The sequence below is a fragment of the Neomonachus schauinslandi genome, chromosome 13 (genome assembly GCF_002201575.2).
Source record: "Neomonachus schauinslandi chromosome 13, ASM220157v2, whole genome shotgun sequence".
Lineage (NCBI taxonomy): Eukaryota > Metazoa > Chordata > Mammalia > Carnivora > Phocidae > Neomonachus > Neomonachus schauinslandi.
Window position 1 is genome coordinate 44088300 of NC_058415.1, and position 23293 is coordinate 44111592.

Genomic DNA, 23293 nt, shown 5'->3' on the forward strand with positions numbered 1-23293 from the left:
GGATGTGCTTCCCTCCAAACCTCCACATTCCACTCTTGTGAGAATGAAAATGGTAATGGTTTCTGACAAGAAAATCCTTTTGGAATAGTGTCATGCAAATGTATGTTCTTTCATGTGCCTACTTCTTTGAAGTCTATGGAAACCGTGCTGATGTCTAAGACCACTTTCTCAGCTCTAACAATCTGGTTTCATGTAATAATTCAACTTTCTCTTTCACCTGTCTTGGGTGGGGAATGTGTTCCATTCAAGCATGTGTGAAGGATAAATGTGGCTGGAAAACAGGTGCCAGATCATGAGTAATCTAGTATGCTCTATGAGGAGTTTGGATTTTATTATGAATGCCACCTTGTTTGACTTTTAAAAGATTATATATTTAGCAGCATAGTATCAAGCAGTGACAAGAGTGGGCAAAGAGAAACAATCTACTGGAGAAATGGTGCTGATAGAAATGAAGGCAATGGAGAGACCTCATAGATTCTATGAAAATTTGATTCACATGGCTTCAGTAGTGCTTGGATATCACAGATGAGAGATGAGGAAGAAGCTGACACATTTATAAATGGACTGAACTAGGTAGGAAAACAGAAATAAGAGGGTGAATTGGGTAAGAAATTGTTTCAAACATGTTTAGTGTTATTTGTGAAATATCCCATTAGATATTTTCATTCAGCAGTTGGATGTAGATCTGGCACTTAAAAGGGTAGTGTAACCTAAGAGGAGGGAAAGCATGAGATGCACAGGATAGAACCTTCGGGAACACTAATTGGCAGAAACAGGAGGGGGAAAAAAGATAATCTAAGGAGTAGAAAAAGAAAGTTTATTCACGGAGAGTAACAAAGGAGTTTCCAGAAAGAAGGAAGGATCGGGGTAGCAACAAACAAGAAAAGGTAAACATTATCTGGTACCCAAGGGAACTTGAGTGACAGGCAGTTACTGGCACCTTGTGAAGGGCAGTTTCAGTGTGTCAATGGGCAATTAAGTCAAATCAGCAGTGAGTAATTTCCAGTTGTGGTCAAAGAACATCAGCAAAATGACAAACTAGGTAGCCCTAAGTTCCCATTCCCCCACGGAAACATCAAAAAACAACCAGAAATTGGCTGAACTAACCCTATAGAGGTAAAAGCCTACAACAACAAAGCAAACACCCAAATAAAAATCTACCTTTAAGAAAGTAGGAAATTTGGGGGCATTTTCATTCATCCTTCCCCACCCTCTCCTCAGCATGGCACAGTCTCAGCCTTGAGGCAGCAGCAGTCCATTTCCCTCCCTCAATCCATAGGGAGCACACAAAACCCTATCTGCAATGTTCTAACCTATCAGGGAATCACCTAAAAGAATGGTCTCTGTCTCAACTAAGATCTCAAGTGGGGGAAGCAGCCACTGCTTGTGAAAGCTGAAGGAGGACTACAGACCTGCAGACACCTGGAGCAAGAGATTCCAGATAAAGACATAAAATAGACCACCGAAGGCCCTGAGAACTTGGGGTGAGATGCCCTAGGAAATTAAGATATTAGAAAGCAAGCAGACATATGTACAGGGAAATTGAGAACCCAGGCAAGACATAAAAGACCTGAGCGTATCCTAAGCTTTCATTGCAGACTGATGCCCAGGCTCAGAGCACACCCAGCTAATCAGTGGAGGAGTGCCCAGGCACAGAGTATATACAAAAACTGGGAGAGATGGAAAATTCACAAATATTGGGAAATTGGAAAATACGAGATGCAGAGAACACAGTGCTCAGAGAAAAAATATATATATTTATAAATGCTTACATTAAAAAAGAAAGACTTCAAAAAACAACCTAACTTCCAGCGTTAAGGAACTAAAACAATAAGAGCAAACTAAAGCTGGTAAAAGAAAGGAAATAATAAAGACAATATCTATAAATAAACAGAAAAATCAATGAAACCAGAAGTTGGTTCTTCCAGAAGATCTACAAAATGGACCAACTTTTAGCTACACTAAGAAAAAAACCAGAAAACTCAAATTAAAATCTGAAATAAAAGTGGTAATACATCAATACTATGAACAATAGTACACCAACAAATTGAATAACCGAGATATAATAGACAATTTCCTAGAAACACACAACCCATCAAGACCAGATTGTAAGGAAGTAGAAATACGCATAGACCTATAACTAATAGGGAGTTTCAATCAGTAGGAATAGCCCTGGCCCAAATGTCCTTAACTGGTGAATTCTACCTACTATTTAAAGAAGAATTTATGCCTAAATTTATTCCTCCTAAAAATTGAAAGGGAGGGAATACTAACAATCCCTAACTCATTCTGTGAGGGCAGGATTACTCTGATACCAAAGCCAGAGGAAGACAGTACAAGAAAACTAAAGACCAATATCCCTTTTAATTATTGATGCAGAAATTCATGTGGTGAAAAGATACGATTTCTTTTTTTTTTAATTAAGATTTGTTTTGTGGCCTAAGATGAAAAAAAAAAAATGTGTATTCTGCTCTGGTTGGGTAGAGTTTTGTGTATAGGTCTCTTAGGTCCAGCTGGACTATAGTCTTGTTAAATTATTTATTGCTCTTTTGGTTGTCCTATCCATTATTGAAAGTGGGGTATTTTAGTGTCCAATTATTACTGTAGAACTATTTCTGTCTTCAGATGTCGGTGTTTGATTCATGCGTTTTGGCGGTTTGGTGCTTATGCATATATGTTAATAGTTGTTATATCTTGGCCTTTTATCAATATATTTTCTTATTAGGATAGCCACCGCAGCTCTCTTTTGGTTACAATTTTGCATGGAATATCTTTTTCCATACTTTTAATTTCAGTGTTGCTTGTGGAGAGGTTAAAAAAAAAATCAAAATCTAAGCTTTTAAGCTAATATCTGCCTTTTAAGTGGGGAGTTTTTTTCCCTTTTAAATTAATGATAAGGAAGGACTAACTTTTTCCACTTTGGAATGTCTTATAGCTTCCTTCCCCACTTCATTCTCTCCATTACTGCAGACTCAACAAAATACTAGCAAATGAAATATAGTGGCATATTAAAAGGATTACAAACCTTCAGGTAGGGTTTATTCTTGTAATATAAGGATGGTTCAACATATGATAATTAACCATGATAATATACCATATTAGCAGAATAAAAGGAAAAAAAAAAACACATGATCTCAACTGATGCAGAAAAAGTCTTTGTTGAGTTTTTATCACAAAAGGATTTTGAATTTCAGCAAACTAGTAATAAAAAGAAACTACCTCAAAATAATACACACCATTTATGAAAAATCCACAGCTAAAAAAACCCCATAGCTATCATAGTCAGTAGTGAAGACTGAACACTTTCCCCTAAGATGAGGAAGACGACAAGAATGCAATGTTTACCACTTCCATCCAATGTACAATTGGAAGTTCAGAGCAATTAGGCAAGAAAAAGAAAAGCCACCCAAATTAGAAAAGAAGTGATAATTATCTCTGTTATAGATGACACAATCTCATATGTAAAAACCCTAAAAATCCCAATACCAATACCAGAATAAATCTCTTGGAGCTAATAAATTCAACAAAGTTGCAAGATACAAAAATTAGAAATCAGTTGCATATCTATACATGAATTATGAACAATCTGAAAAGGAAATTAAGAAAATCATACTATTCACCCATCAAAAAGAATGAAACATTGCCATTTACAACAACGTGAATGGAGCTAGAGTATATTATGCTAAGCAAAATAAATTAATCAGAGAAAGACAAATACCATATGATTTCACTCATATATGGAATTTAAGAAACAAAACAGGTGAACATTCAAGAGGGGGAACAAAAGAGAGGGAGGGAAACAAATCATGAGAGACTCAACTATAGAAAATAAACAGGGTTGATGGAGGGAGGTGTGTGGGGGGGGTGAACTAGATGGATGATGGGTATTAAGGAGGGCACTCATTAGGATGAGCACTGGGAGGTTATTTGTAAATGATGAACCACTGAACTCTACTCCTGTTACCAATATTGAACTGTATGTCAACTAACTAGAATTGAAATTTTAAAAGACAAATTTGGCTCTAAAGTCCCAGAAACAAAAAAGAATATCATTCTACTTATAGTAACACCCAAAAATACTTATAAACTTAACCAAGGAGGTGAAAGACTTGTACACCGAAAACTACAAAACATTACTAAGAAAAATTAAAGAAGACCAAAAAAAAGACATCCTGTGCTCATGGATTAGAAAACTTATTATTAAGATGTCAGTACAGCTCAAATTGATCTAGAGATTCAAAATCCCAAGAACTTTTTGCAGCAATAAGAAAAATCCAACCTAAAATTCAGATGGAATATCAAGAGATCCTGAATATCCAAAAAAAATCTTGAAAAAGAACAAAGTTGGAGGCTTCACATTTCCTGATACCAAAATTTATTACAAAGCTACGATAACCAAAACAGTGTAGTTCTGGCATATAATCCAAGGGAATGGAATAGAGAGCCCAGAAATAAACTTTTGTACATATGATCACATAAAAGAATAGCCTTTCAACAAATGGTGCTGGGAAAACTGGATAGCCACATGCTAGAGAATGAAGCTGGATCCTTATTTTAACTATATACAAAAATTAACTCAAAAGGGATCAAAGACTTAAATGTAAGGGTTAAAAGTATAAACTCTTAGAAGAAACATGGGGAAGAAGCTTCATAATACTGGATTGGCAATGATTTTTTGGATAGGAGACAAAGCACAATTAAAGAAAAATTAGACAAACTGGATGTCATCAAAATTGAAAGCTTTTCTTTATCAAAGGACACCAAAGTGAGGAGACAACCCACAGAAGAAAATACTTGCAAATAATAAATCTGATAAAGGATGGATATCCAAAATAGAGAGAGGAGAACTACAACTCAACAACAAAACACAAAGCCTAGAATAAACATTTCTCCAAAGAAGACATACAAATGGACAATACGCACATGAAAAGATGTTCAACATCACTAGCAATTAAGGAAATGCAAATTAAAACTACTATGAGATTCACTTCATTATTTTTAAAAGTAAAATTAAGCATTGGTGGAAATGTGGAAAAATTGGAACCATTGTGCACTGTTGATAGTGATGTAAAATGGTACAGCTACTGTGGAAACCAGGATAGCAGTTTCTCAAAATACTGAACATAGAATTACCATATGATCCAGCAATTCCACTTCTGGATGTACACTCAAAACAACTGAAAGCAAGGATTTGAACAAATACGTGTACACTAATGTTCACAGTAGCATCACAATGGCCTAAAGGTGCAAACAACCAAATGTCCACTGACAGATGGGTAAACAGAATGTAGTGTATACTTACAATAACAGAATGTAGTGTATACTTACAATCATCCAGCCTTCAGAAGGAATGAAATTCTGTACATGCTACAATATAAATGAACCTTGAAAACATTAACTGAAAGAAGTCAGGCACAAGAAAATTACAGGCCGGTATCCCTGCTGAACATAGATGCAAACAAAGATCAACAAAATTTTCACTAGCCAAATTCAAAAATATTTTAAAAGAATCATACACCATGAGCAAATGAAGTTTACCTCAGATGCAAGGATAGTTCAACATCCACAAATCAATCAATGTGATACACCACGTCAACAAAATGAAGGATAAAAATCCTATCTCAAGAGATGCAGAAAAAGCATCTGACAAAATTCAATACCCATTCATGATAAAAACTCTTAACAAAGTGGATATAAAGGGGACTGTACCTCAGCATAATAAAGGTCATATATGACAAGTCCACAGCTAACATCATCCTCAGTGGTACAAAGCTGAAAGCCTTTCTTCTAAGATCAGAAACGAGAGAAGGATGCCCACTCTCCCCATCTTTATTTTACATAGTGTAAGAAGTCCTAAGACTTCTCTTAGAAGAATTAGATAAGAAATAAAAGGCATCCAAATTTAAAAAGTGAAAGCAAAAATGACATGCTATTATATATAGAAAACCCTAAGGACTCTATCAAAAAACTATAATAAGCAAATTCAGTAAGTTGCAGGATACAACATCAATATACAAAAATCACCAAACTATCAGAAAGAGAAATGAAGAAAACAATCCCATTTACAATTGCATCAAAATGAAAAATATACCTAGGAATAAATTTAACCAAGGAGGTGATTATTGAAAACCAGAAGACATTTATGAAAGAATTGAAGATGACACAAATAAATGGAAAGATATTCTGTGCTTATGGATTGGAAGGTCCTGTGCTATTGATAGGTCCATGTTGCCCAAAGCAATATACAGATTAAAAGCAATACCTATCAAAATTCCAATGGCATTTTTCACAGAACTAGAACAAATAATCCTAAAATTTATAGGGAACTACAAAACAAAACAAATAGCCAAAGCAATCTTGAGAAAGAAGAACAAAGCTGGAGGCCCCATGCTCCCTAATTCCAAACTCTATTAAAAAGCTACAGTAATCAACGGGGAGCCTAGGTAGCTCAGTCGGTTAAGGGCCTGGCTGCCTTCGGCTCAGGTCATGATCCCAGAGTCCCGGGATCAAGTTCCACACTGGGCTCCCTGCTCAGCGGGGAGTCTGCTTCTCCTTCTGACCCTCCCCCCCTTATACTCTCTCTCTCTCAAATAAATGAATAAAATCTTTTTTTTTTAAAGATTTTATTTATTTGAGAGAGAGAATGAGAGACAGCACAAGAGGGAAGAGGGTCAGAGGGAGAAGCAGACCCCCTGCTGAGCAGGGAGCCCGATGCGGGACTCGATCCCAGGACTCCGGGATCATGACCTGAGCCGAAGGCAGTTGCTTAACCAACTGAGCCACCCAGGCGCCCAAATAAATGAATAAAATCTTAAAGAAAAAAAGGTACAGTAATCAAAACAGTATGGTATTGGCATAAAAACAGACATTGATCAATTGAACAAAATAGAAACCCAGAATTAAACTCATGTATATATGGTCAATTGGTTTGCTACAAAGAAGCCAAGAATATATGGTGAGGAAAGGACAGTCTCTTTAATAAATGAGGTTGGGAAAACTACACAGCCACATACAAAAGAATGAAAATTAACCACGATTTACACCATACACAAAAATTAACTCAAATGCATTAAAGACTTGAAAAATCTGAAACCATAAAACTCTTATAAAACATAGGCTGGTGCACCTGGGTGACTCAGTCGGTTAAGCATCCGACTCTCGATTTCGGCTCAGGTCATGACCTCAATATCATGAGATCAAACCCTATGTCAGGCTCCACACTGAGCATGGCGCCTACTTGAGATTCTCTCTATCTCCCTCTCCCCCTCCCCCCATTCATGCTCTTTCTCTCTCAAAAAGAAAAAAAATAGGTAGCAAGGTCCTTTGATATAGGCATTGCCAGTGGTTTTTTTTTTTTTTAATCTGACACCAAAAGCAAAGGCTACAAAAGCAAAAATAAGCAATACAACATCATACTAAAACACTTCTATACAGCAAAGGAAATCATCAACAACATGAAAAGACAAGCTACTAAATGGGAGAAAATATTTGCTAATCGTAAATCTCGTAAGGGGCTACTTTCCAAAATATATAAAGAGGGGAGCCTGGGTGGCTCTTTTGGTTAAGCAACTACCTTCGGCTCAGGTCATGATCCCGGACTTGCAGGATCGAGTCCTGCATCAGGCTCCCAGTTCAGCAGGGAGTCTGCTTTTCTCTCTGACCCTCTCCCCTCTCATGCTCTCACTCTCTCTCAAATAAATAAAATCTTTAAGATATATATCTATCTTTATATATCTCTTTATATATATATATAAAGAACTCATGCAACTCAATAACAAAACAAAAAAAATCTAATTTTTAAAATGTACAGAAGATCTGAATAGACCTTTTTCCCAAAAGATATATAGATGGCCAACAGGTACATGAAAATGTATATTAGTACATAATTACTAATTATCAGGAAAATGCAAATCAAAACCACAATGAGATATTACTTCACACCTGTTAAAATGGTTATTATCAAAAAGACAAATAACAACCATTGGCAAGAATATGGAGAAAAGAGAACCCTTGTACACTATTAGTGGAAATATAAATTGGTGCAGCCACTATGGAAAACAGGAGGGATGTTCCTCAAAAAATGGAAAATAGAACCATAATATGAACCAGCAATTCCACTTCTGGGTAGAATTTATCCAAAGAAAATGAAAACACTAACTCAAAAAGACATATGTACCCACATATTCATTGCATTATTTATAATAAACAAGATATGCACACGTTCTAAATGGCCATCAGTGGATGAATGGATAAAGTGTGATATATAGATATATATAATTTATAATGGATTTATTTAATGTGGTATATATATATACACACACACATATACTACATATATAATGGAATATTATTCAGCCATAAAAAAAATAAAATCTTGCCATTTGTGACAACATAAATGGACCTTGAGGGCATGAGGCTAAATGAAAGAAGACAAATACCATATGCTCTCTCCTATATTAGAATCTAATACACACACACACACACACACACACACTAGATTGGTAGTAGTTGCCAGAGACAGGGAATTCGAGGGTGAGAGAAATGGTTGAAGGGGGTTAAAAAGAAAAAATAAAAATTTTTTTAAAGATTTCTGCTTATCATTTTGAGAGTTAATAGCTCCCCTGTGAACCCTCCTACACTCTTGGTGGGAATGCAAGCTGGTGCAGCCACTCTGGAAAACAGTATGGAGGTTCCTCAAAAAGTTGAAAATAGAGCTACCCTATGATCCAGCAATTGCACTACTGGGTATTTACCCCAAAGACACAAATGTAGGATCCAAAGGGGTACATGCACCCCAATGTTTATAGCAGCAATGTCCACAATAGCCAAACTGTGGAAAGAGCCAAGATGTCCATCGACAGATGAATGGATAAAAGAAGATGTGGTATATATATACAATGGAATATTATGCAGCCATCAAAAGGAATGAGATCTTGCCGTTTGCAACGATGTGGATGGAACTGAAGGGTATTATGCTGAGCGAAATAAGTCAAAAAGAGAAAGACATGTATCATATGACCTCACTGATATGAGGAATTCTTAATCTAAGGAAACAAACTGAGGGTTGCTGGAGGGGGGGGGGGGGGGGGGGGGATGGGGTGACTGGGTGATAGACACTGCGGAGGGTATGTGCTCTGGTAAGCGCTGTGAATTGCGCAAAACTGTTGAATCACAGACCTGTACCTCTGAAACGAATACATTTTATGTTAAAAAAAAAAGAAAAGAAGAAGATAGCAGGAGGGGAAGAATGAAGGGGGGGAATCGGAGGGGAAGACGAACCATGAGAGACAATGGACTCTGAAAAACAAACTGAGGGTTCTAGAGGGGAGGGGGTGGGAGGATGGGTTAGCCTGGTGATGGGTATTAAAGAGGGCACGTTCTGCATGGAGCACTGGGTGTTACACAAAAACAATGGATCATGGATCACCACATCAAAAACTAATGATGTATTGTATGGTGACTAACATAACATAATAAAATTTAAAAAAAAAAATGAAGGGGGGGAAATTGGAGGGGGAAGACGAACCATGAAAGACTATGGACTCTGAAAAACAAACTGAGGGTTCTAGAGGGGAGGGGGGTGGGAGGATGGGTTAGCCTGGTGGTGGGTACTGAGGAGGGCACGTTCTGCATGGAGCACTGGGTGTTATGCACAAACAATGAATCATGGAACACTACATCAAAAACTAATAATGTAATGTATGGTGATTAACATAATAAAAAAAAATAAAAATAAAAAAAATAGCTCCCCTGTGGACCTTTGGTGTCTTTGGAAAAGATTTTTCGAAAGTGACCTCTAAGGGATGTCTGTCCGCTTACTCTACTCAAGTAGCAAATGCTGGCTAAGCGCCTGCTGGCTCACAGACACTGTTGTTGGGATGGGGTATTTCCTGTGATAGTCTGGCTCTGACAACTCAGGGAGAGGCTTAACCATCTCTATGGGCACCTAGCAGGAGAATCTGAGCAGGGACTAACTAAACATACCTAAGTCTACTTCTGTTCAGCCGCGCTGGGTCTAACCTGGAAACACTGAAGCCAAAGAAAGGAAAGAAATGATGGACTTGTTAACTTGAATGAATTTAGCAAGAAAACAACAAACCCAATTGCCCTGTGGACTGAAGGGGCACTTAGAGGTCTTCTGCTCTAAAGCTTACCACACCACATTCTTAGTGCATTCTGCCACGAACCCTTTGATATGGTTCATCTGGGGAGGGAGCACACATTCTCTGACCGGCTCTACACGACCATTAGCCGTTTGCTAACAGAATGCTGATAGACCACAGGAAAGCTAACCATTCTGCCGTGGCACAAAGAAAAGAAAATGTGCCAGTGAATGTCCTTTAGTGGATGCAAGGAGGGGCAAGATGAATGATCGGAAGGTCTCAGACAAAATGCTCAGAAGGATTCTGTGTCCCATGCAGCCTGAGCATTGCAGCGCCCCCCTTAACTTGGCTAACATTATACGTGTCACCTTTATCTGCTCCCCAGTGCAACGGGCCTTGCATCGGGCCTCACCTAGCCGTGCAACACAGACAAGTGTTCTGCCAAACACGGGATGGCATCACTTTACCATCAGAGCAGTGCAGCGCCCTTCCCAGGTAAGAGAAAGCCGTCGACCTCCTTTCCCCAGGCCCTATGTCAATAGCACGGAAAGACAGTGTTGAGCGGATGTTCATCCTCCAACATCCCACAATCCTCGTGGTCAGATGCCCTTCCCTTTCACCTCATTCTCCCCAGACCCCTGTTCTCCCTAGAGATAGATGGCCCCGTGGTGGCCTTGCACTTACTGAATGGGCCAGGCTGGGCTTTCCTCTTTTGGAGATAAAGATTACAGAGGGTGCTCTTCTGAGGGTGGCCTGATACCGCAGGGGATCTGCACCAGCCCCCAGGTGGGCAGGATGTGAGGTCCACGTGGCGGCCACCAGACCTCAAGGACTCCAGCAGCCCCTCACCCTTGTTGGCCCTCCAATAGAAGTTACACTAAAATAAGGGCGCTGATCCCTGGGTCTAAACCTATCATTCCTATCCAGTCCCCATTCCTGGTCCTACTGGCCTGGGGATGTCCCCTTGGGGTGAGGGCTCACCATCCGCCCCAGGCCCTGCCTCTACCAGCCCCCATCCTGGAGAGACCGCATTCTTGGCTCACGCAGTGATACAGACTTTACAGAGCTGAGCACCCAGGGGCCCCGTGAGAGCAGACGGCCTTCTGAGATCCTACAACCACTCCCTAACGAACAGAGATCAGAACCCCCCTCTGGTAGCACAAGAGACTTGAAGAGTGGCCCGGCCTTCTTGGGCTGGCAGCGCAGTTTTCCATCTGAACCCCGATCCCAGCCCCGCGGCGGCAGACCCTAACCCTGCCGCGCTCCTCCCGCAGGCCCGTGAGCACCCAGAACTGCTGGTCAGAAGCCTGCAGCGTACACTGGAGGGTCAGCCTGTGGAGCCTGTGCACGGCGACCTGCGGCAACTACGGCTTCCAGGCCCGGCGCGTTGAGTGTGTGCACGCCCGCACCAACAAGGCCGTGCCCGAACACCTGTGCTCCTGGGGGCCCCGGCCCGCCAACTGGCAGCGCTGCAACATCACACCATGTGAAAACAGTACGTTCCAACCCCAAAGGGCCTTCTGCCAGGTCCCCATAGGCCAGCGGGGGCAGAGGGCAGGCCCTGGGCCCGAACCGGAGCCTAGGCCACTGGCTCAGGTCTCCCAGGGACGGTGAGCTGGGGCCAGAGTTGGGTGTTTTCAGAGGGGCGCCTGCAAGCGAGCCAAGACGTGTGCAAGGAGGTGTATGCTCACGTGCAGGCCCCCAAGGATGGCTGAGTGTGCCCCGAGGCACTGAGCAAAGCCAGGTGCTATTGGCTCGGTGCTAAATGAGGTCGGCCTCCAGCTCACCTGCAGTAGCTTGGCCGGGACCCAGAGAGGACAACCAGACAATGCCTCTGGGGGCCAGGCCACTCGACAGAAAGTACTGCCCACATGAGACGAGCATGCCGAGCGCCTCCTGCCCAGCTGGCCCTGCACCCATCATGGCTCTGCCTCTCATGGAACAAGGAGCTGCTGCCCCGGGGGCGCCCACCGAAATTGTGCAGGAGCCCATGCCCTCGAGATCTGATACTCCTTCACTCCCCCCTCCCTCGAGTCTGGATCCTCCTCCGCCTGACATTGGCATCTGTATCCCGGTCGGGTATTTTTTCTTCCTCTGGACCCAAAACAAACTGGAGGGGGGACGAAGACAAAGTATGAGGCAAAGAATAAGAAATGTTAAAATGTTGCCATGCAGTTTCCCCCCAAATGGGGCCTCTCCGAGCATCGAGCATCGGATTGCTAAGGCGGAGGCAGATGCCTGTGGGCACACCGTCCCCTTGCTTATACACCGGGGAGAGAGGATCTCTGTTCTCTGGGTGGTGCCGGCCCCTGTGTGTGTCAAGAGCTCACCGCCATCCGTACTATCAGTTCAGTCGAAGTAGTTCAGACTTACAGTGTTAATCATAGACGTCCACCCCCCAAATCAGCACCGATATTTAAGGACCTCTCGTTCTTGCCAGTGCTGAGCTAGCACGCCACAGTGCTCAGGTCAGGCCCGGTCAGGGGAAGGAGGAGAGCTGAGGTGCACAGGGTAAGAAAACAGAGGGGGCCCCATCATCCGGCCAGCCACTGGAACCCCGGGGGCAGCCTGGGAGGCACGGGGCAGAGTTCCACCAGAGTGAGACCAGCCCCCAGGCGCTGGACAGCAGTGGCCCCTCCAGCCCCAGAGCCAATGCCCAAGGCAGACCCCAGCAAGCACCCCGTGGCCACAGCCCTTGGGCTCTGTTTCACATCTCTCTTCTGTCCCCTTTCCCAGTGGAGTGCAGAGATACCACCAGGTACTGCGAGAAGGTGAAACAGCTGAAACTCTGCCAACTCAGCCAGTTCAAATCTCGCTGCTGTGGGACTTGTGGCAAAGCGTGAAGACGGGGCCCAGGGAGGAACTCCACCCTGGCCGCACAGAGGACTCACGCCACCACCTTGGACAGAACTTAAGCTTTCTTGGTTTATTTATTTATTGCCCTCTACCTGCCCCCACCACACACGCCCTCGTCCGACCTCCTCCCCCCACCCCAGATGTGAGGGCCTCAGCATGTCCTCTCTCTCAGTTAGCTGGAGGACAGGATGTTGGGGAAAGACAAGGAAAGGGGTCTAAAGGAGGTTGCAGAGCAGATGCCTTCCCCAACCCGGGTCCCAGACAGACCAAGCAAGAGGCCAGAACAGCTCCTGGGGACAGCAGGGAGTCAGGGCCAAGAGCGGACGAGAGACAGGCGGTAGGGTGACAGCGTTTGGAAAGCCTTGATGCAGACTTCGGACAACCAGCTGTGTCTTCCCTGGCAGCACGCTATCGACCCAGGAATGTCCTGCTGCTTTGTGTCCCCCCCTGCCTCCGCCTGAGGGGAGGACACCATCGTGAGGCAGAACCCAGGCCACAACCCTGCGCTTCCGGTGCGGAGCCGTGAGAACTCCAAGCACCCATACAGAGCAGTCTGGGGGAGACCATCCAGGTGGGCCTACAGCACACTTGCGGCAGAACTTCTACAAAGTGGGGGGAAAGGGTACGGAAGCAAAAAGAAGCCTGTGCACGGCCCTCAGCGGGGAAGCCAGGTAGATGAAGAGTGAGCAGGCCCGAGGCTCCGGGAAGGGACACTCCAAATTCTGCCGCCCTCCTAGAGGGCACAGGCCCTGGGGGCCCATGCTGCGAGGTAGAAGACAGACCCTCCCCTTGGGGTGCGGGGGGTGGAGTCTGCTTTCCCCGTGCCGTCTCAGTGAACGTTCCGCCTGTACACCCCTAGCAAAGCTAGTGAGACATCGGGGTCTGGTTACGCAGTCAGGCCACCCCTGGCATCTCTCCCTAAGTCACGAGTTCCGCACCACCCCCACCCCAACCCAGGATTAACTGCTGATGGGGACCAGGGGCATTTGGAGCGTCAACAGCCTGGGTCTTCTGCCTCGATGGCCGATGCTGCTCCACTTAAGGGCCAGGGATTGGGGTCAGTGTGCCAGAGAGGATCCATCAGGTCATAGGAGCCACTTCCGGAGCTGGCCAGGACGAGGGGACAAGGGGCTGGACAGCCGGCTTGTGCGGGCCATTCCAGGAGCACGAGAGCTGCCCTCCTGTTCACACAGCAGCTTGGGGCGGGTAGTGGGGTGCGGTGGCGAAGCCGTAGGGTAATGACAGCTTGCAAGAGGGTCCTCAAAGGCTTTTCAACCTCTTCCCCACACACAATGAAATACTACGAACCTTACCAGAATGAATACCACCCATTTTAGGAATTCGGTGAGCAAGGCAGCACACACCCTTCCAGAAGTGCCCGTCAGCTACAGTAAAATGGCCGTGGCCCAGTCTAGTGGCAAACCTGAAATTCTGGGACTATTTGGCAAATTGCTCTTTCAGCAGAGGGGCTTTGGGTGAGTGGCTTTGGCCACCTCCCCCTGTTGGCCACTGTCACTCACCCCTTGGATCAACTGCCCCCCCCCCCACCTCCCACACATGAACTCACAAAATGCCACTCAGCCCCAGGGCCACCCCTGATACCCGGGCGCCTGGAAGTCAGAAATGGGGAGGGGGAGACACTATTAAGCTGTGTGCCCCCCAGGGGAGCTATGAACAATGAAGGTGGGTCTCTTTCTTCCTCACCACAATAGGCTCTAAGAAATCACATTACTAAAAATCAGTGTCATGTTTATTTAAAATAAAAGAGAATGTTTTCTATGTCTGTATATCTTTTGTGAATATTTATTAGGATTTCTTGTGTAAAAAAGTGCAATATTAATAATTGTACATTGTCATCCGGAAAACAAAGTGTTTGGGGGACTTTTGATTAACTTCCTGCGGTTGTGTTCCTGTAATTACTCAGTGGTAATAATTATTGTATTGTTCCTATTTTTAATAGAACCTGATGTTTAACTCCAGATCCTGTAACTGTAACTCACTGTGTACAGAATATGTTGTAAATCTAACATGGGATGACAGGGCAGTAAGAGGCAGTAGTTATGCATGGAATGAAGACCGATTCCGTACTACAAACTAACACAGTTGGTTATTTCTAGTTCAGTAGCTATGGAAAACCAGTGGCCAATATTTATGTTTCCTAAATAGCAGGTGTCGTCCCGCTCTGCCTCGTGTCAGGCTGCAGCAGTTGGAGTGGGTTTCAGAGCGAGCCTGGAGAACCTAGGTTTGGGGTAAGAGGTAGCATGCTCCTTGCATGAGATGAATGTACATTTACTGTTTGTTCTGTGAATCGTGACTCAACAGCAGCACAAGATGATTAGAGCGGCTAAATAATGTGGAAGGAGGCACTTCCTCCTCTAAAACACAAAACTGTATTTATATTTTTTGTACAGATAATACAGCTTATTTATTTAAAACTGGTCGTCCGAGTCTCTGTTAAGCCCAGCCCTCCCGTCTTGTTCTGCTCAAGGGGGTGAGGGTGGTTCCCAGCCACTCACGTGTGCTCAGCTGACATGGAAGAATTGCACTTTTCGGCTCTGCCTGGGAAGCTGGGGGCCCGTGCCTGAAGGGCCAGCTCTGTAAGTCAACCCTAAAGGAGCTATGTCTGTGGTGCTCATATTCAGGCTTAGGACTGCCCTTGACAATCATCTCATTTACGGCCCTGCGTGGTGGGAAGATGGGAGCCACAGGACCTTCAGAAAGAAGACTCGGCATCTCTGGGGGCAGATGCAGACTTGGGTGCAGAGGTACCCTCCCTCCAGGCCGGGCTCCCTGCCAACAGGGGCATGCACAATATAAAGTAGGTGTGAGCTGAAATTTTGGATGAACACCATTAGTAGGAGCTCACATTTATAGATCATTACTACATGTCATCTTCACATGAGCCCTAGGATTATCACCATTTGGATATGGGTAGAACAGAGGCCCAGAGAAGCCCAGGGTCAACCAGCCTGTGGAACAGGGATCAAACTCCTAGAAGCCTGGCTTTTTAGCCAGGGCCTTTTTTTCACCCACTCTGCCGGCTCCAGCTCCCATGCGTAGGAGCGGACCACGCCTGGCCACCTTCATGGGCACCATTCTTCCCTACTGCTTGAGGACAATGGGACATTTTACTGGAGTTGTCACTTTCTCATCCCCTACAATCAATTCTGATGGCATTCCAGGGACCCAAGTTCCTGGTTTTTTTAAAGCATTTTAATAGAAATAAGGCTACGGTAGGAAATGCAGAAAAAAAGCATATTGTGAAGTTGTTTTTTTTAATCAACTGGCTCCAGTGGAAGGGCGGCAGGTCCCCAGGCCCAGAGGATGTCCACACAAAGACCTTGGTAGGAGGCACCTGAGAGGACCCCCAGCCTCAAAGCCCAACTCCAGTCTGTCTTCCAGCAACTCGCGAGCACATCACAGTCTATTAAGCAGTGTAAAAATAAGCCAGAAAGCTCTTCCTGAAGTTCCAATTATTTTCTAAGGAGTTTTAGGTTTTGCTTTAAAGAAAAAGCCAATGCTAGAACTATAAATACTCACATACCAGCAACCAAATAATATCCTACAGAGACCCCAGGGGAGGATGGGGGGGAGGGGCGGGGGCCAGAATGAGTCAGAGATACCAGATGCAAAAACCCAGGAAGTTTCAAATGGTGGGAAGGGCTCTAACAGAGCATATGGAAAATTTTCCAGCCACAATCAGAGAGCTCAGCAGGGAGAAAAGAGAGATTCCTAGAAGGATGCCACCAAACACAGTGTAAAAGTTTGGAATCTTAACCATAGGCCAGTCCCAGCATTGGAACTCCTCATACCAGACTCCCCTGCTTAGCCTCTGAAGTTTCCAGGCCTTTGACAAGGTGAGCCCAGGAAATCTGGGGCTCATCCAGACCAGAATGATCAATAATCACCAAAGCTCATCCATGCCTCAGTTTCCTCACCTTTAAAAAGAGGATACTTCACAGGATAGGGTTTTTGTGAGAACACTAGTTAATTCACAGTGAGGAAATCTGTGATCGCCTGGTGCATCACTGAAGCATGCACTGGATGTTAACCACTCTTACCATCCAAGCTACCTTGAAGAAGGGGGGTGAGGGGCAGAGCTTGACAACACTTGTGCTCTTTCATATTCCCATCGTCAGCTTTGAAAGACTATCCCCGTGTTTTCATTTTTGACTAGGAAGGACATCAGTCATTCCAGCACAGTTCAATACTACACAATAGCATCCGTAAGAGTGGCCTTAGTGAACCAAAATCTATATTTTGGAAAATAACAGAACAGCCCAGGTAACCAACTCAAAGACTCATCAAAATATTCACACGCTTTCAGAAACACTTCCCAGAACAGATGTTGTCCTGTATTCACAAGGTACAGTCTAGTTTCAATTCAAAATACCCAGATGTACAAGTAGCTGCCATCTCCTTTGATTTACTAAAAATAACAGAGAAATGTTCGTTCAAGAGCAAACACACGTGTAATGTAGGAGCTAAAATTAAGGCTATCTCACTTACCGAGTGGTAGACTTTCTCACCTCACCTCCTCCTGCCAATAAATCCAAAGAAAACAATACAATTTTATTAATGGTTCTCAGGTAAAGTGAGACAAGTTAGAGCTCAATAATCTATTTGTGGGCCTCCCCAAAACAGGTAAATTCATCCACAAAGGGTAAGGGAATTGTGAGGTGAAGAGAAGGATGAAGCTCTTGGAAATAACCCAACAAAAGCTGACCTGTTGGGTGAATTACCCAAGGCAGGATAAATTAGGAAACAAAATAAGGTGACATCCCCTTGGTTTGGTCTCTCTCTGTCCCTCATTTGTTCAATGAGCCAGCCACGACTTAAAAGATTTCAGGATTCAGACTCAGAATACACTTGACTGTGAGTTAAATAAGGGAAGGTTGTCTACTGGTGTCACATACTGCCAAGGAGGAAAGTCCTGGTGTGGACACAAGCTTTCATCAGTACAGAGTTGAATGCTCAATCAATCTACCCATTCTGTAAGACTAAGATAAACCCCAAATTATCGTCTGTCCCCGCGCACCCGTGCTGTCCACTGGGAGATGCTTTTAGAGGTCAAATTTGGATGAGCTGATCAGAAACTGTTATCTTTGGCTGAACCTCAGCTTCTTATTCATAGCACCCCAAGGTTTTCCACTGGTGGTTGCTACCTCTAACCAGGAAGGCAGAGACGGTACTCAAGCTTTTGCTCGCCAGACTGGGCTGTCACCTTGCCTGTCAACTAGAGGTTTACAACTTCACTCAGATGGGTTCTGTGAATCACCTGGTCCCAATCAACCCCATGTGTCACGCTTGTGATAACACAATACACAGATGTCACTCACCTCTGTGTTTTCCAAAGGCAAAATCCATCTTCGACCAAGGATTTCCCAGGCTGCTCCTAAAGATATGGTTTATATATGTGTAAACAGAAATTAAATGTGCAGTTTTATGTGAGTGAAGAGAAAGCAGACAGTGGGGAATGGTTCTCCTGCTGAACATAAATAATGTTTGTTTAAGCAGAATGCTTAGGAGGGCCTGAGAGATTGCACGGTCAGCATCCAGACCAGAAAGCATGCCTGGGAAATGAGCCTCCTTTTCCAAGATGACATAAACAGCCCTCCTTGGGGTCTTTGGGATGGCCAGGGTTGACCTTGTTACAAATCCCATAAAGGAAAGAAGACAAGCTGTGAACAACTTAGTTACCAGGTGAGCAACTCTAGGAAATATTTAATGGTCAAGGCGAGGAGCATGGTGATGAAATGTGTCATGGGCTTGATTTTCTGCTCCCCAATCCTCACCATCATTTCTTTATAACAATGAAGGGGCCAGGAAATGACTTAGCTGAGGTCACTGAAGGATGACAAAGTTGTTTGGTCAGTCATCTAGGTAGTTCCGTCCTAGAGCTGGAGCTCAGCATGTCACAGGGCCAAGGCCAGAGCAGGTGCTGGATCGATGGGCCAGTCACTCCTGAGCTGAGTTTCTTCACCTGCACAGGCCCTTCCTATTAGAATGGAGATACGGTAACCACCTGAGAGCAAGCCCCCCATGATGTGAATCCTCCACTCCGTCTGCAATGTGAAGGTCTAGCCTCTGCACCAAGGTCTTGCTGAGATGGAAAACAAGCAAGTCCTCATCTGGTCCTAGGGGACCTCACTCTACCTCCCGCCCTCCTCACCACCACCCCCCCATGGCCAGATAAGGCTTTATCCTTTCTCATCTCATCTCCTCCCTGATTTTTCTTCCTATCACTTACCTTCTCCTTCCTTCAGAGTCTGAAAAACTCTTGCTAAGCACCAACTCTGTGCTAGGCCCAGGCTGGGCCCTGGGGACACAGGGGTGAAAGCCAAGTCCCTGCTTTCAGGGAGCTCAGAGTCCAGTCAGGAAAGCAGATGTATCTCACCACAAAAGCCAACATGTCCTACTCTGTGAAGTCCCAAGTTTGGGGGACATCTCCAGCTCAGTTTTCTTCCTCATTTGGTTCTTTCCACAGTCAGTACCCACGGATTGCTCCTTTTATTCCTCATCCTCTCTCAGTGGGACTTTGCAAAGGTATCCTGACGGAATAAATCTACTCTTCCTACTCTCTCCTCCCGATCCACTCCCCGCACGGCAGCTAGAACTATTGTTACACTGCCTGCAAATACATCGTGTAAACTGATGCAGATGTGTAAAATTACCTTAAATCTATACCTCAGAGGTGGCTAGCTCACATTTAATTACCCAATCATAAATCCACCCTCCAAAAGTGACCATTGCAAGCCTTTCAAATACTGTTATCTAAGTCTGCAACAGAGGGTTTATTCATTACAACAAAGTTCATTAATTACATACCAGTGAAATGAGCAGTTCTAAAGGTCTGGAAAGGGTACCCGGCACCAGGGCCCCTGTTATTCATTACAACAAAGTTCATTAATTACATACCAGTGAAATGAGCAGTTCTAAAGGTCTGGAAAGGGTACCCGGCACCAGGGCCCCCAGTCTAAGAATCCAGCGAATCCAACGGCCTGGAGCCCCAAGTCTAGAGTTGTCTTTGGTTCTGTGCCCACCCCACCCCCATCACCACCCTGCTTAGTTTGCTTGATTTGACTAGAGACACTTTTGGTTGATCTTACTGTAGGAACATTCCCCTTGGAGTAACTGTCAGAGTGCCTAGGATTGGACAACAGGACTTATTTGAGTTCAAAGAGCAGGTTATAAGGACTGTGTTGGGCCCTTTTCTAGTATTTATGCCTGTGCCACAATTTGGGCTGGGATTATTTTCAGTGAAACACACCACCTTAGGGAGTAAGGTTGCATAGGTGGAGACACAGAGCTCCAGCCTCCCTCCATGGAGCTACCCGGATCACCAAGATGACCCAGAAATCGGTGATAAGCCAAAATGGCTTAAATCCATTCACAAAGAGATCTCAAAAGATGGTTTGGGTTATACCAGTCCTCTGTTTTAAAACCTTCCACACCTTCCCACTGTTGTCAGGATAAGGAATGGACTCCTTAAAATGTCCTGAGGTGCCCTGCGACCTCATCTCTGGTCACTGTCTCTGGGCTACTGGCCTCAGTTCCTTGAAAGCTCCATGATCCATTCCCTTTCCCGTTCTTACCTTCCCAGAAGCCATAGAATGCCAACCACCATACCCACCACCACGTACTCTCCCCTTGTGAGGTCTTTCTTGGGACCCAGGACAGACAAATATGGAGGCTATAAAATGGATAAAGAAGATGTGGTATATATATACAATGGAATATTATGCAGCCATCAAAAGGAATGAGATCTTGCCATTTGCAATGACGTGGATGGAACTGGAGGGTGTTATGCTGACAGAAATAAGTCAATCAGAGAAAGACATGTATCATATGACCTCACTGATATGAGGAATTCTTAATCTCAGGAAACAAACTGAGGGTTGCTGGAGTGGGGGGTGGGGTGGGAGGGATGGGGTGACTGGGTGATAGACACTGGGGAGGGTATGTGCTATGGTGAGTGCAGTGAATTGTGCAAGACTGTTGAATCACAGATCTGTACCTCTGAAACAAATAATGCAATATATGTTAGAAGAAGAAGAAGAAGAAGATAGCAGGAAGGGAAAAATGAAGGGGGGGAAATCGGAGGGGGAGACGAACCATGAGAGATGATGGACTCTGAAAAACAAACTGAGGGTTCTAGAGGGGAGGGGGGTGGGGGGATGGGTTAGCCTGGTGATGGGTATTAAAGAGGGCACGTTCTTCATGGAGCACTGGGTGTTATGCACAAACAATGAATCATGGAACACTACATCAAAAACTAATGATGTAATGCACAGTGATTAACATAACAATAAAAAATTTAAAAAAAAAAAAGATTGCTGCATTTTACAACTTTTTCCTCCGCTGCCCTGCAGCAAAGCTGGACAGCTGGGCCTCTCAGCCCTTTGACAGCCCACAGATATGGATACAGCCTGAGACTCAAAGTCAATGTCAAAGGCAGGGAATCCTGGGTTCACAAAGCTCTCTTCCCCTCCTCTAGCCCTCTTTTCTTCCCTCATGGCACATATCTACTTATTGCAGGGCCAGGTTTGGACTTGTGGCAGAAAAAGAGAATAAAATTACAATTATTTACAATATCCCCTCTGCTCTTTTTATTACTAAAGTATAATTGACACAATGTTTTATTAGTTTCAAAAGTACAACATAGCGATTCAACAATTCTATATATTACTCAACGCTCACCATGATACGTGCAGTCACCATTTGTCACCATACAATGTTATCACAATATTATTGACTATAGACTGTTCTCATCTCTGTGAGCTATTTAACTTACACCTGGAAGTTTGTACCTCTTAATTGCCTTTATTTTGCCCATCCCCCCACCCACCTCCCCTCTGGCAACCGCCAGTGTTTCTCTGCATTTAAGAGTCTGTCTGTTGGGTTATTTTGTTTTTTAGATTCCACATATGAGTGAAATCATATGGTATTTGGTTTTCTCTGACTTATTTCTCTTAGCATAATACCTTCTAGGTCCATCCATGTTGTCGCAAATGACAAGATCTCATTCTTTTTTATGGCTGAATAATATTCACCCATTGTGTGTGTGTGTGTGTGTGTGTGTACACACACATATATACACCACATCTTTATTCATTCATCAATGGACACTTGGGTTGCTTCCATATCTTGACTACTGTAAATAATGCTACAATAAACATAGGGGTGCATATATGGTCAATTAATCTATGACAAAGGAGGCAAGAATATACAATGGGGAAAAGATGTCTTTTCAATAAATGGCGCTGGAACAACTGAATAGCTACAAGCAAAATGAAACTGAGCCACTTTCTTATATCACCCACAAATAAATCAAAATGGATTAAAGACCTAAATTTGAGACCTGAAACCATAAAACTCCTAAAAGAAAACATAAGTGGTAATCTCTTGGGTTTAGCAACATTATTTATGGACATGTCTCCTCAGGCAAAGGAAACAAAAACAAAATCAAACTCTTGGGGCCAAAATAAAAAGCTTTTGCACAGCAAAAGGAAACCGTCAACAAAACAAAAAGGCAACGTCGTGAATGAGAGATTTGCAAATTATATCCAATAAGAGGTTAACATCCGAAATAGAAAAAAAATCTGTAACACACACACACAAAACTCTGATTAAAAAATGGGCAGAGGCCCTGAATAGACATTTTTCCAAAGAAGACATCCCAATGGCCAACAGACCCATGAAAAGATGCTCAACATTACTAGTCATTGGGGAAATGCACATCAAAACCACAATGAGAAATCACCTCATACCTGTCACAATGGCCAGTATTAAAAAGACAAGAAATAGGGGCACCTGGGTGGCTTAGTCGGTTAAGCATCTACCTTTGGCTCAGGTCATGATCTCAGGGTCTGGGAATTGAGCCCCACGTCAGGCTCCCTGCTCAGCGGGGAGTCTGCTTCTCCCTCTCCCTCTGCCCCTCCTCCCTGCTTGTGCTCTCTCTCTCACAAATAAAATCTTTCCAAAAAAAAAAAAAAAAGACAAGAAATAACAAGTGTTGGCGAGGATGTGGAGAAAAGAGAACCCTCATGCATTGCAAATTAGTGCAACCACTGTGGAAACAGTATGGAGGCTCCTCAAAAAATTAAAGAAAGAACTACCATATGATTCAGTAATTCCCCTACTGGGCATTTATCCAAAGAAAACAAAAACACTTATTTGAAAAGATATATACAATATCCACTCTTTTAAGTAGATCCCAAAACAATCATCTTTTGTTCTGCTGAAATGATGATGGTGGGTAGGAATAAACAAGAAAGTGACCAGGAAAAGTTAAACTGCATGATGTGATAAAAAGAGAGATCCTGAGGGACAAG

The 23293-nt window shown here is 43.8% G+C and overlaps 1 protein-coding gene across 1 annotated transcript in view; it reads left to right on the forward strand.

Moving 5' to 3' along the window:
* ADAMTSL1 (ADAMTS like 1) overlaps positions 1–13056 on the forward strand; it is a 376366-nt gene extending 363310 nt beyond the window's left edge. Inside the window, 3 exon segments of the mRNA XM_044920766.1 lie at positions 10489–10598; positions 11378–11598; positions 12840–13056. Coding sequence (XP_044776701.1) covers positions 10489–10598; positions 11378–11598; positions 12840–12946 — 438 coding nt within the window. The 3' untranslated portion in view covers positions 12947–13056.
* The last annotated feature ends 10237 nt before the right edge of the window (positions 13057–23293 follow it).